At 29.6% G+C, this 21,155-nt stretch overlaps 1 protein-coding gene across 1 annotated transcript; it reads left to right on the top strand.

The window, feature by feature from the left end:
* Window positions 1–18,203: 18,203 nt before the first annotated feature.
* On the top strand, window positions 18,204–19,945 carry LOC139875788 (premnaspirodiene oxygenase-like). Its single transcript, XM_071863088.1, has 2 exons — window positions 18,204–19,105; window positions 19,264–19,945. The coding sequence occupies exons 1-2, from the start codon at window positions 18,206–18,208 to the stop codon at window positions 19,876–19,878; spliced, it is 1,515 nt and encodes a 504-aa protein (XP_071719189.1). The 5' UTR covers window positions 18,204–18,205; the 3' UTR covers window positions 19,879–19,945.
* Window positions 19,946–21,155: the final 1,210 nt, after the last annotated feature.

Genomic DNA, 21,155 nt, shown 5'->3' with positions numbered 1-21,155 from the left:
AACTTCGTGCTCGAGTAATCAATTTGGAGAATATGGTGCAAAAATTACCAGTTTCAGCAACATCACCGGCATCAACAGTACCATCAGTAACAGCACTAGTACCATCAACAAACCATGTCTCAACATCTCATTCTGTACCTCGAGAATAATCATCGTTCTACGTATCGTTCTATTTGCTTTATCTTCGTTCTACGTATCATTCTACATCATTTATCCTCGTTCGACATGGCGATTATGTAATCTCTAAAGTTTTGGATATTATTCATTCCAGTTCCAATCGAAAATCAGATGAGATTAATATTATATTAACTCATTAAATCCATGATTACATTTGAAGAAAATATATATGTATATATATTTTCATAATGATTGTAATTAAAAATTCTTTCGTACAAACTGTTAATGGTGAAAATATTTTAACGGGTAGGTAATACCCGAGAAATATTTAGACTTCACATTAATAAGTTACACTGTACATACTTCGAATTTGATTCAACGATCATTTAGTATCCTACTTACATCCACAGATATACGAGTCCGTTCACCACAGAATAACCATATTCATTCAATTTCATATTTGGATTTTGACCTATCAGAATCCGACAAGTGGCATAATGAAGAAAACATTAGACAAAATAAAATTTGTTAGAAACAAACAAATTAACTATGATAAATTTTGTTAAGAATCCACGCTAACAAAATCCTAGCTAACTGTTCCTAGCTAACTGTTAATTCCTTATTGTACATTTAATTATCGCAATTTATTTTATCGCAATTTAATTATCGCAATTTTATTTATCGTCATTTAATTTCTGTTATTTACTTTACGCACTTTATTTATCGTCATTTAATTTCTGTTATTTATTTTACGCACTTTAAATATCGGGACATGTATACAAGGTTTTGACATATCATATCGACGCATCTATATATATTATTTGGAATCACCATAGACACTCTATATGCAGTAATGATCGAGTTCTCTATACAGGGTTGAGGTTGATTCTACAATAATATATATACTTTGAGTTGTGATCGAGTCTGAGACATGTACACGGGTCACGATACGTATTAATTAACTCGAATATTATATATTAAACTATATATGAATTATTGAATTGCTAACTGTGGACTATCAACTGTGGACTACCAACATTGGACAATTTAAAATGAATTAAAATATTGACTATAACATATGAAACTAAACAATTCTTCAAGTTTGCCACTTGATTTCATCTTAAACCTCATTTGTATCTTGACGATTACAATCTGCGTTCAAACTTTTCATGATCCTTGAAAACACCTCATTGCAGAGGATGAACCAACCGCACTTCATCTACCGAAGAAGACATTGATACATATAGTTATGCACCTGAAAACACTCGGAACCTGAGTAAACGTTTAACACATAGTTGTGCTAATTCCTTAGTGTTATTATTACCCAAAATAACTTGGTAATCCCTTTCAAAGTAGTCAATTTTGTCACAGCTCCAGCAAGTCAACTTTGACTTATCATTCGAAGTAGCCATACTATAATCTTGATATATACGATTACCCTTTTGATACCAGAGAATTCTTTTATATTCCACCATATCACCAGCAGATGTACCAGTAACCTCGTTGCTTCTTGGCATAAATCTCTCTGACAAATCATTATATTTATTCATTGAAACCCTATCATATAATCATCCGCATCTTGTAACAAGAACTGCCATACCAATTACTGGGAATCAGCAATCAGTACTTTGAAAACTCACAGCATAGCTACATCAACCGTTATATGTATGACATTTATCTCTAAGAATTACGATTTCTCATTCTGAAATACTGAAAAGCACTCAGTCACAAATCAATACTCTGAATGTTGAAAAAGCTGAAGGAAGCAGTAGAAACCATAGACAACCGTAAACGACCTTAACCATCGGAAGTTTGATGATAAAGAATAGTATGTTGGAAAAGCTCAGAAAAAGTGGAACTGGAAAACGGATTGAGCTAACCACAAAGGAGACCAAGGACAAATACAAGGACCAAACCCTATATTCAAAGAATTCAGGTAATTCCGGATTCGTTGAAATCTTTAGAGAATATCTTGCTCCGAATTCATGTTAAAATCTTGCGGAAAATCTTTCTCCATCAACCATCGAACTTAGAAATTCCAAAATATCATCATCAATATCTTCGATATTTCTGAGGATATTTTCATAAATATTCTCGTTCGAAATTATATACCTCCTTATGCTTCCTGTGTATCATTATATTGGAAACATTCAATAGACAATTTAGTACCGAAAAGCAGATTATGCGAAACTAGGAAGAAAGCCGTGGACAAATCACAAATAATAAGTTTGACTTCAAAGAATCTAAATGATTCAATGTCTACTAAAGTCTTTAGTAAATATCTTGCTCCTTACTCTAAACCCTTGCAGCTAATAGTTTCTATCATCCTCTGATCTTAGATATTCCGAGATATTATCGTATCTTTCATTATAAATATCCTCGATATTTCTGAATATATTTTTATAACTAATACTATCTGAAATCATTTATCTCTTCGTGCTATCAGTGTTACATCATATAGAAACTGTTAGTTTCTATATTCTGTAAACTTTCGAGCTTAAAATATGAATGTTATTGAGGTAATATTGGGAACTGATGCATGAGTTAGTATAATATAATGACACTTGATCAACGTGATTATATTACAGTAAGTCATGCTGAGTTCTAACGGGACATGATGGTTCACAGTAGATCATACCACCATCATGTGTCATGTTACATAACTCTTTCATTCTACCTAACTTCTGAACATATCAAGAAAATGTATTCTTGATGGTTCTATCTTCCGTGATGTTGATAAATTTGAAAATCAAATCGTGCTATCACGTTCATTCCTGCTTAGAACATTATAATCATTCGAAACTCTAAATCTACAATTCTGGACCATTATTCGCTTGACTTGAAGTCAAGAAGGAGAATGATTGTTGAGATAGTAAGGATAAGGACAAGGATTAGAACTGGATTAAGCATTTTCACAATCTTGTGGATGTAGGAACTAAGAAAGAAAGTATAGGAATGGTGAGAATAATGAAACGGAAGAGTTTAATTTATAATGGAAATATCAGACAGGGTAATCAAGATAGATAATTGTATTTAATTATAGAGATCCCAATTTCCTTAAATCTCGAAGAATCAGATCTTATAGATTTTCAAGATTTTCTTTTGAATCCCTTGAATTCCGGAATTCAACCAAAACAACGTCAAAAGTTAAGACGCATCCTATTTTCTAAATTCAAACATGACTACGCCAAAAGTAAAGACGAATATCTATTACCTTATCTCAATCTTTTGTGATAACTTCACTAATACTCTTCGAATAATCGAATTATTTTATTCATATTACTCAATGATCTTAAAACTCTATTCATCAACTCATATTCGTCATGAAAGCATTTTTATTGTTAGCCATGACCACCCCACTCAAATTTCGGGACGAAATTTCTTTAACGGGTAGGTACTGTGACGACCCGGAAATTTTCGACCAATTTTAAACCAAACTTTCGATACGAATTAATATTTTCGACACGATAAGCAAAGTCTGTAAAGGTGAGTCTCAAAATTTTGGAAATGGTTTACATGAATTCATTTACCTTTCGACTGCTCTAGACGATTCATGAACCATTAATTGTAAATAGATATGTGTGTATTATATATAAATAATAATTCGAAAGATAATTTGAAATATTATATGATGTTGTTATTAATAATTAACAAAATAAAAATAGGATATTATAATAATTATTATTTAAAATATATCTCCATACATAAATAAAGTATATTAAAAATAAATATTAAATGATTGTAATACCCATTTGATGTTTCGATTGATATTAAGCAAGTTAAATTTAAACTTATATGATTTTAAAATAAACGGTAATACGAAAATGAGCTCTATAAGTTTTAGTCTCATTAGAAATGTATTTAGGATTACTAAGTTCGTAAATTTATATAAGTGATATGCTTATTACTGTCATTATACATCGAATGATCTATTTTTGTTCATTTTATCAATTGGCAACTTTTCACTAAGATTGAACTCCTATTACAATTCAATTAGTTCCATTAATAGTTTTATTATTATATTATTATTATTAATTATAATTATTATTATTATTAAAATTAATTATAATATCACTATAAAAATATATGTATGTACTTATATGTGCTGCAAAAACCAAACACCCGATTCTAATTACTACTTCTTCGTTTGATTACCACTAAACCACTAGCCTAATCACAAGGAACTCATAATAAACAAAAATGTGCATGAAGACTTTAAATGTGGAACATGGGCTACATGTTCACATCTCATGTTCAATTTGATCTCTTTAAATTTTCATCGGACCCATGTACATTCATTCATACTTGTATCACTTTTACTTTTTTTGTTTGATTTCCATTTTATGCGTATCCGTGAATTGAAGACACTGATTGGAAATGTCACTGTATTTAATTACCTCTTTTGACTAATTGCATATAAGTTAAATATGCACATACAAATAGATGGAAAGTATTATCTATTTCTTTTGTTTTCTGCCAATCTTACAAACCAATCAATTCACCCACTAACCATTTTACCAAAAAAAATATATATATATATTGCATATGCAAGGAGATACATACTATTCCTTCCTTCTTCTGGGTTCTTTATTTTTGTTGACCTCCCTTCTACACCACTCTCTTTTGCAACCATCTTCAACTACCATGATCACCAAGACTCCTGTAAATTCGTCACCCACCTCACCATTTCCATTGAACTGCTACAATGAATTCTGTCATCTGTTACATTCAACAACCACCTCGAACTTTGAAACTTCTTGCTACTGCCATAATTTCATTCCTGCTGCAGATGCCAAACAACATTCACAATTACCATCAATACATTCAACTATAAATCTCCAATCATAATATCATCAAGGAAACTTGTACTTCATTCAACACTCGAGATATCATACTGTAAGTGTAATATTATTACATATAAATTAGTTACATTAAGCAAGATTGAATAACTTATTTCTCCAAAATTCAATACACTATATACAAGTATATGACCTCTCAATTATATATTACTCTAGATAATAAACGTTATTGAGTAAAATGAAGAACATTCTAGGACATCAAACTATGAAATAAACAATAAAAATAGTTAATGAATATAATTAGTTTAGGAAACACAAATACCATCACTTCCTCTTAAATTGTCTCTGCAACCGATTCCCAACTCGTTTTCTTTGCAAAGTGAAGCTGTCATACAATCATCATCGTTAAACTGTCATTAAACTGCTGCAAAACGTGGTCTGTTTACAACCTGTAACACCACCATGAATGTATTGTAATTAACTGCAGCTATTCACCGAATAATTGATTTTGTCTTGCTGCAACTTTCTTGCCCGACAACCCCCACAAAAGTTATTACAGATCATCATCTCCACCAAGCAACCTATTACTATTCTTTGTTTTAATCCAACACAAACCACACCTGCTGCACATTTTCTTCTTCCTACCCCTGCTGCAGTTGTTTTTCTATTTATCTTCGACTAAAACAAACCTCCTCTCAATCAAACATCACCAACACAAATCGTTGTAAATCAAATTGCAAATAATCGATACAAGAATCACTTTCAATTACCTGTTGAACCAAACCATAGCAAACATCCCCAATTGGTAACTAACTATAGCTACTCGTCTTTGATGCTGATCGAATGAGGAAGAATCCAGTCGATTTTTATTGTTACACTAAATCAAAACACACCAATAACAACAATTATTAGTGGTTATGCTTAACCAGTTTACAAAGCACATATTATATATAAAGATAAAGAAATCAAGAGAATATAATGAAGTTATTACCTATTTGATCAATTATTGAATCGGTTACATGACCGATTGATGAAGGAAAGTACGATGATGATTCTGATACAAAGAAGATTGAAATTAATGACCTGTTAGTTGTATTGATTGATAATCAAATGATGGTGATGATGAACCAATGATCTACTAATCATCGATGGGTATGATGAAATCAATGGATCGATTGTTGAACCGAAGATCCCTTGAGCCATCGCGATCTTTTCACCTTCTGCATTTTGCTTCTGTTTTTTTTTTTTTTTTTTTTTTTTGTTCTGATCGAGCTGCCATCAAACGCACCCTAGCTTTCCTTTTAATTAATATTATTAATATTAATTATTATTATTTTTATTATTAATATTAATTATTATTATTAATGTTATTATTATTATCATTATTATTATTATTAAGGTCATTATTATTACTACTATCAAATTATTATTATTTTTTTTTCGAAATATGTATTATTGATATATGAATGTATTTATTACACATAATACTATAATTATATTACATATTATTATATTTTAATATATTTATATTATTTATGTTATTTATATTTACACATAATATCATTAAAATGTATATATAAATATTTATATAAATACCACATAGGTATATTTTTGTAAGATATACTATAAAATACATTAAAATATTTATATAAAATAAATTAGAAATATTAATATAATTATATATATAGATATTAAAATTTACTTAATATATTATATAAAATAAATAAGCATTATTATATAATTTATATTTTATTAATACTATTATGTTAAAATAAATGACATATATTATAATTAAGTAATAATTAGTTACTAAAATATTTTAAGAATATTTAATATAGTAATAACTTACAAAGATAAAATTAATAATAAATGTTAATACATATATAAATATAATACCCATGTATATAAAATTTAATAAAATATTTATATAATATATATATAAACGTATAAATATATATAAAAATATAACAGTCGAAATCATAAACATTTTACTCAACTAAAAATATTATATAATAATTATTTTATAGTTTCATGATATTATTTGACATACATGAATAATATAGGTTCGTGAATCCGATGCCAACCCTACACTTGTTCAATGTTGTCATATGTATTTTTACTACAAAATACAGTATGGTGAGTTTCATTATTCCCTTTTTATATACATTTTTGGGCTGAGAATACATGCAAATGTTTTATTAACTGTTTTACAATATTTATATGCGTGAGTTTCATTAATCCCTTTTTAAATGCTTTTACAATATATATATTTGGGACTGAGAATACATGCGCTGTTTTTATAACTGTTTTACGAAATGGACACAAGTATCGAAACTACATTATATGGTTGAATTATCGAAATCGAATATGCCCCTTTTTATTAAGTCTGGTAATCTAAGAATTAGGGAACAGACACCCTAGTTGACGCGAACTCTAAAGATAGATCTATCGGGCCCAACAAGCCCCATCCAAAGTACCGGATGCTTTAGTACTTCGAAATTTATATCATGTCCGAAGGAGGATCCCGGAATGATGGGGATATTCTTATATGCATATTGTGAATGTCGGTTACCAGGTGTTCAATCCATATGAATGATATTTTTGTCTCTATGCATGGGACGTATGTTTATGAGAAATGGAAATATGAAATCTTGTGGTCTATTAAATTTATGAAATGATTATTTATGTTAAACTAATGAACTCACCAACCTTTTGGTTGACACTTGAAAGCATGTTTATTCTCAGGTACGAAAGAAATCTTCCGCTGTGCATTTGCTCATTTTAGAGATATTACTTGGAGTCATTCATGACATATTTCAAAAGACGTTGCATTCGAGTCATTGAGTTCATCAAGATTATTATCAAGTCATTTATAGTTGGATAAATTAGGAAATGGTATGCATGCTGTCAACTTTTGAAGTAATGAAAGTTTGTCTTTTAAAAACGAATGCAATGTTTGTAAAATATATCATATAGAGGTCTAGTACCTCGCGATGTAACCAAATGTAATGTATTCGTCCGGATGGATTAGGACGGGTCATCACAGTTTTGAGGTCGAGCCTTTTGGCCTGTTTTAAAGTGGGATGCTTTGTTAGCCCGTGGCGCGGGTCTCTGGGCTGCGACGCGGCTTAATGCTGTTTCGTTGAAAAGGTTCATTTTCAACCCAAAAGGCACATTTGAACCCCAAACGTTTTGGGGTTGTTCCAGGGCATTTATTTGCGGTTTTTCTGTGTTTTTAGACTATTTTAAGTCTAAATACATGAATATTAACTACCAAGTCACTAATGGGTATGAATCAAAGGTTGTGACTTTTCAAAAGACCTTTTAACCCATTATAGATACACACTTTGTGTATTTGAAAATGCTCCAGAATTTTGATCCTTTTACACACTTTCAATTTCAAACAATTAGAAGATACATCTCTGCAATTGTTTGATTGTTATCTTTTAGCCAAGACGACAATCTTGTCTTTGTCTTATCCCAATTGAAACTTCGTGTAACACGTGGCTAATAGGGTCGAAATATTCGATTAAGAAAGTGTTCACACGATTCAAAGATCAATCCGAAGTCATCACCGTTTCAGGCACGAAGGTTTTTCAACCCCAATTTCTAACAGAATATCAATCAGCAAATTTCATCAAGCTCTCTCTATACATTTTTAGTTTCATTTGTATAACGTCAATGATTTTTCCACCTTAATATACATATTTAAGCATATATAATACAATTATATAATGTATAGTGTTGAACTCTTGATAGATTTTTCAAAATTGACTAAGGAAATATCTTCACTATCTAGCTATATCTAATAAGTTTCTAAAATAATAATGTCATAAATAATGATTAACCAAGCATATAAAGAGAAAAATTTTAAGCTCTCATGATGGTGTCATTAAAATAATTAATTGTATTTACTAGAAATATTAACATGTTAATTGTATAATACTATATATATAGCATAAAATTTTAAGTCCCTTATGATGATGTCATTAATATAATTAATTGTATTTACTAAAAATATTAACATGTTAATTTTATAATATATGAAACATTAATTACAAACTTATGATAAAACACTCTCATAATTATATGTATAATATTTAAAACATTATGTACAATCTTATGGTAAAACACGCTCAAAACAAATTATACAATATTTTACAAAACATTCCATGAGCATATGTTCAAACTTTGAAACATATTGTATAATCTTCATATAATAATTGTATCTTAAGTTAAAAAAAAAATTTCAAGCGACATTTGTTATTACTAACAATTATTATTAGAAATATAAATACTTATTAAAGCAAACTTTATTATTATAATTATAATTATAATTATAATTATAAATATAATTAAAATTATTTTTATTATATTATTATTATTTAAATATGGGTTTTATTTACTGGATTAATTACGTTAAATATAATTATTTTTTTTCCTGAATCTACACAATGAAAATTGATACCCATATATATATATATATATATATATATATATATATATATATATATATATATATATATATATATATATATATATATATATATATATATATATTAAATCAGAGTCGTAAAACTAAAGACATAAATATCACAAAATCATTTATCCCCTTATACTCAAGTAAGAGGATAAGGTCAAACGATTAACTTATTAACCAAATAAGAGGATAAGATCAATCCTTTATTCAGTTTCCTTAATTGACGCAAGTTAATTATGGAATATGTTACGATCGAAGAGGAATATAATCCTATTCAAAACCTAATTGCTAGCCTATAAATATATGGCTCCAAAAACCCTAAATGATGCGTGTTACATCTACGTAACATACAACATACTTCCACGTACTATACTCGTACAATCTTCATTATCAAGTCGAGACTTTCTGGTAAGTTCATCGAACTATGAATCATTCATATCTCGAGGGCCACTCAACCTTGTATGCTAGGTTGTTGGTGGGCTTACGATAGGTCACCTCATCGGGACCATTCTGGCTCCGATGCGGGTTATCCACTACTAAACGTCGAAGGTTCGTGTATCATTTGTCCTTAAACCTAATCATTATTGCACTCAAGCGTAGGTTCACCCTACCCCTGTGAAAATATGCTTGATCAAAAGGGTAATTTCGTTATTTACAAACAAAAATTTAAAATTTGGTTTTCTATATTGTGTTTGTTTTTATTAACATGTTTCTATAAACACGTGTTTTCTTCATTTTCTTTAACTTTTATATATCTTTCTAATAAAGGGTTTGTATCAGTTGATAATCGTATAGTTGATCTTCGCATTGTAATTATAAACTATCTAAATAATAATTAAATTTACATAACCACACCATTTATTAATGCAAACAATATTTTTACACAACAAGCTTAAACTTTTGTTAAATGTTTTCTTAATTACTCTTTATTAGTATATATGAGATTATATATACTAACAATTGATTTGAGTATTGTTTAATTTCGTTAAGTTCACTACACACTAAATAGTTTAATGGAACACATAGTTTTTTTTTACCAATCATCGATAAGCGTATTATAAAACAATTATATATATATATATATATATATATATATATATATATATATATATATATATATATATATATATATATATATATATATATATATATATATATATATAAGGTTCAAACGAGATTTATAAAAAGGACGAGAACTGCGAGAACTCTTTAATTTCATAGTTTTTATGCATTTATATGCAACAAATTACATGCAAATGTTAATTAGTGTTCATATCACTAACAAACATATGTTCATTACTATAAATTACATGTTAAATTGTTAATTATATGAAATGTTCACATGTTTACAAAATAAATATGCACATGTGAACAAGAAACTATATATGTGATTATATATGTAAAATATAGGCTTTTTCAAACTGTTTTATGTTCATTTTTACTCCTCATCAACATTTATAGGTGATTTAATTTAATTACATATGAAAATATATGTAAAATTAAAAGTTCTCGCAGTTCTCACATTTTTTTAAATTCTCGTTTGAACTTTTCAATATATATATATATATATATATATATATATATATATATATATATATATATATATATATATATATATATATATATATATATATATATATATATATATATATATATATGAGAAATCAAGGGATAAAGTATCTTTTTGGGAATAAGAGGATAAATAATTTATTATTTTTATAACATTAAAGTTAGAGGTTAAAAGATAGATTTTCTAATTTTTAAGGATAGTATTCATTGTGTACATTCAGAAAAATATTAAAAAAATTATTATTTTTACAACATGTTAACATATATCAGATATATGTTAACAAATTTTCATACATATGATCAATACTTAAATGTCAAAGTATCCATATAAATGTACATTTAAATGTATCCACATATTTTTTTTTATTAACCTGGGTATCCAATTTTTTTGAATCGACTAATTCCAGGACGACTACCCGCTTTGCGAGCAGCCCAGAGTAATTGCAGGCGAACCTCCGTGACCATGAGGGAGAATAACTTTTTAGTGGCAAGGAATCGAACCCTTGACCTCCACATTGGAAGGTAAGAGTCATACCATGTTACCACCACCCCCATGGTTAAATGTATCCACATATAATGTCTAACTATATGTTCATTTAAATGTAAAAGTATCCATATACTACACACTAATAAAATAATGTTCAAATTATGTCTAACTTTACTAACTTCACTGATTTCCTAAGTAATAAATTTTTTTAGAAAGGTAGCCATTTTATTATAAATTACCAAGTACATATAAGAGGAATCTGCAGCATATAGTGTATGCAGACCCATATACGGACACAAACAATCAAACGAAAACAGTTTGATGCTAAGGTAACATCAAGCTAACTAGACTAACATTAGACAAGTAGAATAATACATTTTAAAGGATAAAAGATTGTAGATTATGAAGCCAATTGTGCCACTTGATTTTCCTCGTCTTGTATCTCTTCGAAACCCATTCAAACGACTTGACTTGTATCTCACTTAGAGCCACAGGAGGAGTCCAACATTTATTTTCAAATACCTTTTGATTACGGTTATTCTAAATGAGGTACCCACAAACCCATATCACCGCTTACCATATCTTCGCACCGAATTCCGACATCGTGTTGCCCGAGTTACCAAAACAAATCTCTCTCGTACTAGTGATTGCAACCCGATTAAACCCCCCACCATTCAAACACCTTTTCCCAAATTTCAAAAGCTTGCTTGCAAAGTATAATAGAGTGATCGACCGATTCGACATCGTCATCACATAACGGACATCGAACCGAATGTAAATCAATGCCACGTTTATCAAGCTCTAGCAGTACCGGAATGCAATTTTTCCTTGCTCTCCAAACAAACAACTCCACTTTTTTAGGAACGAATTTATTGCACAATGTTTGAAACCTGATAGTACCTGAAGAATTAGCCCGTTCATCAATCTGTTTACATAAAACTCTGGTTGAAAAAAACCCATTATGTCCCGGCTACCACCGCCATAAATCACGTTTCTCAGGATCAATTACCACACCACTGACCAAACTATTTAACAACTTGAGTTCTCCTGCTGCACGTCCCATCAGTTGCCGAGACCAGGCCTAATTACCGAGCCACTGCAACCCATCTGTTAATATTCTATCTTTTACCGCCACATCAGTATTAGATTCCAGTTTATATAGCCTGTTGAACTTGCTTTTTAGCTCACAATTCCCGATCCAAATCTCGTCCCAGAATTATGTTAATGCACCGTCCTCGATATGTTTGACAAAAGAATTCATGAAATTTAAACCCAAAGAGTCGATGTATTCTCCGGATTTTGTAATATTAGTCCAAGTTGTCATCAAATAGTTATATTAAAAACTGCCATGTAAATTAAAATCACCCGACGGGCCATAAATACTCAAGATACTTTGACCCACAAGGATGAAGTTGTTTTAAACTTCCACCACCACTTGCCGATCAAAGTCAAATTTTGTATATTTAATGAACCCAAATTAACCCAATCCGCCCCGTAAGAGAGAATGACTTCATCCCATTTGACCCAATCAATTCTCACTTCATTACCCGCCCTGCCCTAAAAAAAGAACGTCTTACACTTTCAAACTTTTTTATCATACATGGCGGGACACGAAAACTTGAAACGGATTTGATGCTATAACGGTGGCTTAAGTTGATATTTCTTCAATATACAAATTAAATAATAAAGCGCACAGAAATTATAAAGTTATTGTTGTTTTGAGTATGAAAAAGTGTCAATCTTGGCACTCTTCATTAAAGGGTAATTTCGTTATTTACAAAATATTTTAAAAACTTGGCTTTTTATTTTGAGTTTGTTTTTATCAACATGTTTCTACAAAAACGTGAGTTGATATTCGTATTGTAATTTTAAACTATTTAAATAATAATTAAATTTACATGACCAAATCATTTATTTGTGCAAACAATTTTATTACACAATAAGCTTAAACTTTTGTTAAGTGTTTTCTTAATTACTCTTTATTAGTATATATGAGATTACAATTAGATTATATATACTAACGATTGAATTGAGTATTGTTTAATATCGTTAAGTTCACTACGCACTAAATAGTTTAATGGAAACACATAGTTTTTTTTTTACCAATCATCGATAAGCATCTTTTTGAAGATAAGGAGATAAGTAATTTGTTATTTTATAACATTAAAATTAGATGTTAAAATTTAGATTTTTAGAATTTTCGGAGTTATTATTCGTGTTGTAGATTCGGAAAAAAATAAAATAAAAATTATTTTTTTTTTACAACACGTGCGTAACATACATCAAATATATGTTAACAAATTATTATACATATGATCAGATTATGTCTAACTATATACTTAGTATCCATATAAATGTACAAGTAAATCTACACATTTAAATGTATCCACATATAATGTCTAACTATATGCTACACTGGCGAGTTTAGTAAAGGAGTTACGGGGATCCTGTGACAGCACTAGTTTTTCGAAATTTATTGCAAATTTTTTATTATTATTATTATTATTATTATTTTGCATAGGACACCACTAAATATAATATTGAGACCCCATAAATTTTTAGAGATTATAATTTGATAGTTTGAACTAATAAAGTATTTGAGATTAACTTACTTATAATTTTATAATATGGGTTTGAATATATTAAATAAATATAAAAATAAACACATCCTTAAGTGGGAACCACACCATATATATCTCATCATCACTTGGTAATAACAATTATTGATCAAATACATATAAGTGGGCCATTTGAGTGTATGTTATAGAATGATATGCTTTTTTTTTTTTTTTTTTTTTGACACTTCAATGTAAACATTATAAAATACTCACTCCGTCTTATTTATTTGTCTTCACACAAAACACATATAGTTTAAGAAAATGTTATAAAAATTATATTTTTTATTTACTTTTTAGTTTTATTCTTATTTTTTCTTTCTCTAATTCTATTAACATACATTAAGGGTATAATATAACTTAATCTTCTTATTATTTTCTATTTATAGAAGTGGACATTTAATTTGGAACATCCAAAAATATAATATTGAACTATAAATTAGGAACGTAGGGAGTAACTAATCAACCATATCATCTATTAAACAATTACAGTAACATTGTAGCAAATAACTTTTTTGATTATGTTTCTTGTAAATTATTGTAGTCAATAGCAATTACGGTACCAAATTTATATTTTGCGAGTATTATCCAAATTTATGTTTGTGTTTTGAGTGCGACTCGACGCAACCCGATTTGACCCGACAAATTCAATATTTTGTGCAAAAAGTTATCAAATAAAATTTTGGGACTCCATATTGAAATTTGATCCTAGAATCATCACTAGCTACACATTTAAATGTAAAAGTATCCATATACTACACATTATTAAAATAATGTTCATATTATGTCTAACTTTACAAACTTCACTTATTTTCTATGTAATAAATGTATATTTTTAGTATATTTTTTCATTCGATTATTTATAATAAATTGAAATGTATACCTTATGTAATGCACGGTATTCCCTACCATCATTTTTGTTCATAAAAGATAAAATTTCGCGGATGATTCATCATGTTTTTATTAAAATGCATGGTTAACCTTTATCTATTAGATTTGAATAAAGAGGGGTTTAATTCATTTATGTTTGTATATTTATATTATATGTTTGATTTTTTTTATATATTATATGTTTGATTAATTGGTTAAATGATTGGTGTTTGGACAAAATTTCTCTCACATGCTTGTCACGTGGGCGGACTTAACGTCCAAAACTAATGGGGTTTAATGGTTGGGTCATTCATGTCGAAAAGTGATAGTTCAAGGTCATGTAGATCGAAAAAATAAAGGTAAATTGTGCATTTCAATACAAATATGATGGACATCCGTGAAATTTTGTCTTCATAAAAAAGAGTAAAAGTCCTTGAAAGGGATGTGATGTTATTTTAGTCTAAAATGACAGTGAATACTCAATTATTCAAGTATATTAACGAGATTTTGACTTTAAGTTTAAGATTTTATATTTATATTTAATCGTCACCTTTTGATTTTGATATAGTAAACTAATTAATTAATCACGTTTGACTATTTAAGCATTTAATCAATTAATTACGAAATTACGATTTGAGAAATTTTACAAGTGAAAATAAAAATAAATAAAATAAAAGCAGATAACCCATTATTGCTGTCACTACAAAAAAATCAATTTTAGTGACAAAACCGTTTTGTCACTAACAATATAAAAATAGTCACTAAGTCAAGTTAGTGACTAAATATGTTGCTCACTTATTATCACTATAGATCCGTCACAAACTCACATACACGATTACAGATCAAAATACTATAATTGGTTACTATAGTGACCATTTGGTATGTCACTAATAATCAGATTGTGCTCATCCATATCTATATTCATATCCATTTCATTTATGTTCATCCAGTGGCGGAACTTGAACTTCATAATTAGGAGGGCGAAAACAACGAACATTTTTCAAAATTATCAAGTGTATGATTATATAATTGCGAACAATAATAAAAGTCATTTTCTTCGACCTATAAACATTTTAAAATCATAAATAATATACAACTAATCCATGACTTTGATAATATCTAGGGTCTTTTGCAAATTTAAGAAATAATTTCATTCCTCTCGAATATGAAATATTCGCATTTTCACCTTTTTTTTATCTTATTATCTTATCTTATTCTTATTATATGTATGTATACATCAATGATAAAATGGAATTTTACATATTTATCTTATCTATTTATCAAATTTGAATAATAAGTTTAGGAGAACTAAAATGAAATAATATACGTATAACAATAACATGAAGTAATATGTACTCCGTAATAATTTATTTTGAGATGGTTAGGCACCAATTTTAAAGAACTAGAATGATTTTTCAAAGAGAAATAAATATGTGATTGATAATTTAGAGAGGCTAACAAAGTAAATATTTTATTTTACTTCTTGAAAACTAAAAAAGCGTACTAGTACCGCAAAAGTTTGGGATGGCTACTGCCCTCCTAACCATAAACGAAGTTTCACCCTTGTGTTCATCCGTCCATATTCATATCCGATAGATTATGCGGGTTAATGAATATCCTTTGGATATCTAATAAAATGTTAATCTGACGACGATTTTAACAATCTAATACGACAACTCAATATTTACACTTCTCCTCCTCAAACTTTAGGTGAAAAATGTAACTTTTCACCACTTTTTACATTCTCACCCCCTTAATTAACGGTATTAGATTTAACTTCTAATTTAATATAATATTCAAAAACAAATTCCACCCAATTTTTTGACGGAGTTTATCTTTTTTTTTCGGCGCGAGTTAGGCTTCTCCATTATCATTGTTACACTTTAACCCTGAAAGTTACATTTTTGTCCTCCTTAAACCCCTAAATACTTACATTTTTTACCCCTCAACTATACCCCATCTAACCCATTTTTTCCTTATCCAAACGACAATTGACAACTACTCTTAAATTGTTCAAAACTACAAAAATTTAGGTGACAATTAGATTATAACAAATATAAGTATTTAATCTTTATGTTTTTGATTTGTTACACATATTTTTATTGTAATTTGTCGTCGATAGTGAATTTAATTGACCAAAATACGTTATAATATAAGTAAATATACATTTAAACTAATCTAAATATGTAACTTTGAATATTGTTAGTAATAATTAAGTAATTGTGATTATCACAACCCTTATTTCGTTAATAATTTAAGAATTTTTAGGTTATATACATATGCATATTGATATGTAAATGTAATTGTAAATGCACATATTTTAGTACATATATATGAATGTATTTCGGGTAATAATGGATATATCCATAGATGATAAATTGTCATCATATCCGATCAACGATTTATTTATATCATCCATATCCATATTCATATCCGTTAGTCGTCCATTTACATCATCCATATCCATTATAAATGGATCGGATCGAGTGAATGTCAATGGATAAAACATGCCATCCATACTCCCACACCATATCCCCAAAATCACCTGCATCTTTCATTCTTCAATTTATTCGATAAATTTGTACAAAAAATTCCAAACAATTACTAGCACAACACACTCATACTCCGTTTAAGCTACCATAGTTAGGGGAGGCTTAGCACACACAAGCTTGCCTACTAGCTTCGCCTCCGGTCTCAATACACGATTACAGATCAAATACTATAATTAGTTACTATAGTGACCATTTGGTATGTCACTAATATCGTATAGTGACTAAAATTAATTTATTGACGATTTTTTAATGATAATTAAATAACATTATTAGTGATTAAATAATAAGTCGATACTAAAATATTATCTCTAATGACCATTTTTCTCTTAGTGGACCAAAACTTGATATTTAGTTCTCCTCAAAACTTGATATTTAGTTCTCCTTTTTTGTATAATTTTTTTTTACACTAAATACTCCTTGAGTTATAAATAAAATAATCTAATATATTAAACACTTAAAAATCTGATTATTGATTATCATATTATTAAAGTGCATAATTAAATCTAAACACAATTAGTATATAGTACCTTTTACTAAATCTAATTGTTAATTATATTTATTTAAAATCCATAATTATTTTTTAAAATGAAAATTCAAACTCCATATGCACAAAACAATAATTGCATATTGATATTTTTCCTTATAAATGCAGGCCAACTCTTTAATAAGATTACAAGACAAAGCCACTTCTTCACCTTTCTTTCTATCATTCTCCAATGGAATTTCAAATCTCATTTTCGCTCATAGTTATTATTGTTGCAACTGTATTCTTTGTGATGAAGCTACTAAATATATTCAAAAAACCAAATTCATATCCAAACTTCCCACCACCAGGTCCATGGAAAATGCCTCTTATTGGGAACTTATTATCCGTAGTGAGTCGACAACCACCACATGTTGTCCTTAGAAACCTGGCCCGAAAACATGGTCCACTCATGCATCTTCAACTCGGTGAAGTTTCTGCATTGGTTGTTTCTTCACCTCAACTGGCTAAAGAAATCATGGTAAAGAAGGATCTTTCATTTGCAGATAGGCCTGAAATTCAGGCTTCTAAGATGATTGCATATAACTCCTCCGACCTCGTATTTGCTCCATATGGTAATTATTGGAGACAACTCAGAAAAATCTGCAGCTTTGAACTTCTTAGTGCCAAGAAAGTTCAGTCGTTTTCTTATATTCGGGAAGAAGAAGCCAAGTTCATGATAGAATCGATTGTTTCGTCCTCAATATCACCTATTAATCTTACAGAAAAGATTTTTACGTTGACGAATACAGTTGTTTCTAGAGCTGCCTTCGGAAAGATACCCAAAGATCAAGACTTACTGCTTCATATGCTACATGAGACGACTGACGTAGCAAGTGGATTTGGTATTGTAGATCTGTTTCCTTCTTATAAGCTTCTACATATTGTTACAGGAATGAGCTCCAAGATGGCAAAAATACACCAGACTGTTGATAAAATCTTCAATAACGTCATTGCCGAACATCAAAAAGACAAGGAAAATACAAAAGGGGGGGTAGATGAAGATGGTTTGCTTGATATTCTGTTAAGACTTAAAGATAGTGGTGATCTTGAGTTTCCTATCTCATTGGACAACATTAAAGCGGTGTTATTGGTAAGTATATATCTAATATATACAGTAGTACTTTTAAAACTGCATGATTTAAACAAATTATTAGTTTGTTATGCTTGTTTGAAACTAACATAGTAATTAGTATAACAATGCAAAGATTTTCCATGGTTAAATTAATGTTGTTTTATATAATTGTGCAGGATATGTTAAGTGCCGGAACTGATACTTCTTCGGCTACAGTGGAATGGGCCTTGTGTGAACTCCTAAGGAACCCTGAAATGTTAGAAAAAGCACAAGCGGAAGTGCGAGAAGTGTTCAAAGGAAAGCTATCATTGCAAGAAAGTGAGTTTCAAGGACTCAAGTATCTAAAGATGGTAATAAAGGAAACTATGAGGTTGCATCCCGCTGGACCGTTAATGCTTCCTAGAGAATGTAGAGAAAGTTGTGAGATCAACGGATATGTGATACCCGTACATACCAAAGTCATTATTAATGGGTGGGCCCTTGGAAGGGATCCTGAATACTGGCACGATGCAGAACGTTTTCTACCGGAGAGGTTTGAGAATAGTAGTATTGATTACTCAGGAAAATATTTTGAGTATCTTCCATTTGGGGCTGGAAGGAGGATGTGTCCAGGAATGTCGTTTGGTGTAGCGAACGTTGAGATTATTCTATTTAATTTACTCTATCATTTTGACTGGAAACTTCCGGGTGGAATGAAGCCTGAAGACCTGGACATGAGTGAGACTTTAGGAGTTGCATGCAGGAGAAAACATAATCTGTATCTAATTGCCACTCCTTATACTCCACTTTGAAGAATCAAGTTGTACGTTGGAGAATAAATACTCCGTATGTGACTGCATGTATAATACATCTGGTTAATAATTCAAAGATGGCCAATTAAAGTTTAATAAAATATAGTACTCCATTTTGAGGATCGTTCAAGATCAAAGAGTTTACTGTAATTTTTAAATTAGACATAGCTTTTATTAACTGTTTTGTTGATCAAAGGCCTAAGATCAATATAATTAAAGCTTGAATGATCAAAATTAATTTAGTAAAACGGAAATGAACATGAACTACTTATATCAAACTCAAACCAACGAAGTGGTTTTCGTTAGTTGCAGTTTTGATGTTTGAGCTCGCTTTGGTGAGGAAATTTATACTATGATGGTCTATTATTTTCTTGGTTGATTCCTTAAGTGTTTCGACAGATTTCAAGCTCACTGGTGTCAACCTACAAAGTTTATAACTTCGTCGAGAAAGTTCTCCGTTGACGATTCACAGGGTTTGCATTTCGCTCTCTTTCGTCGATTTCAAAGGTCCTTGTTAGGACCAAATTATAGATGAGATTTGTATTGTAATTAAGAGGTACATATACCTTCACGGCTTCACCTAGCTTAAGTTCAAGGCTAATTAAGCCTCATGACACACACACCACTTCACCTTAAAACACACTCAAACACTCTCATCTTGTAACCAATTCCTCACACCTTGTTACAACTTACAACTTAATGAATTTTGACACTATGAAGATTCATTGATCTGCTACTGCTATTCATCATTATCATCATCACAGCTTCAGCATATCAATATACATATAGATATATATATATACGATACATACACATACATCTGATACATACACATACACAAACAATCAAGAATTCAAGTAAATCTAACCTAACAGTCCTTTCTAGTGTTCAAACATTTTCAACGAGTGGAATTTATTGTTCGTCTGAAAAATTGGCCAGTTCATAGAGTTCGGTTTGTCTTGAGTTTAACTATTTTTGTTTTTCAGGGACACAAAGTTTTTTATGTGTGAATGATTTTAGTTGTTTTTGGTTTATTATTGCCTTCAAAGTTAGTTTATTAGTTCAGAGTTGTTTTGATTAGTTTTAGTGTTTGGTTGGTTTAGCTAGCCTTAGTGTTTGTTTGGTTGGTTTCATACGACGACTGACTTTGTTAGCCGGAAAGCTTCACTTGATCGTTGATTTTTTTGGTATTTAGGATTTATCTCGTGTTGGTGGTGTAAGCTTGCCTTTGGTTTTCAGTTTTTTCCTTTATCCGTTCGCTCCTTGTTTTGTTTGAA

Source organism: Rutidosis leptorrhynchoides, chromosome 1, assembly GCF_046630445.1.
Source record: "Rutidosis leptorrhynchoides isolate AG116_Rl617_1_P2 chromosome 1, CSIRO_AGI_Rlap_v1, whole genome shotgun sequence".
In the NCBI taxonomy this organism is placed as follows: Eukaryota; Viridiplantae; Streptophyta; class Magnoliopsida; order Asterales; family Asteraceae; genus Rutidosis; species Rutidosis leptorrhynchoides.
Note: the sequence above shows the minus strand (reverse complement) of the source record. Positions and strands in the feature narration are given on the sequence as shown.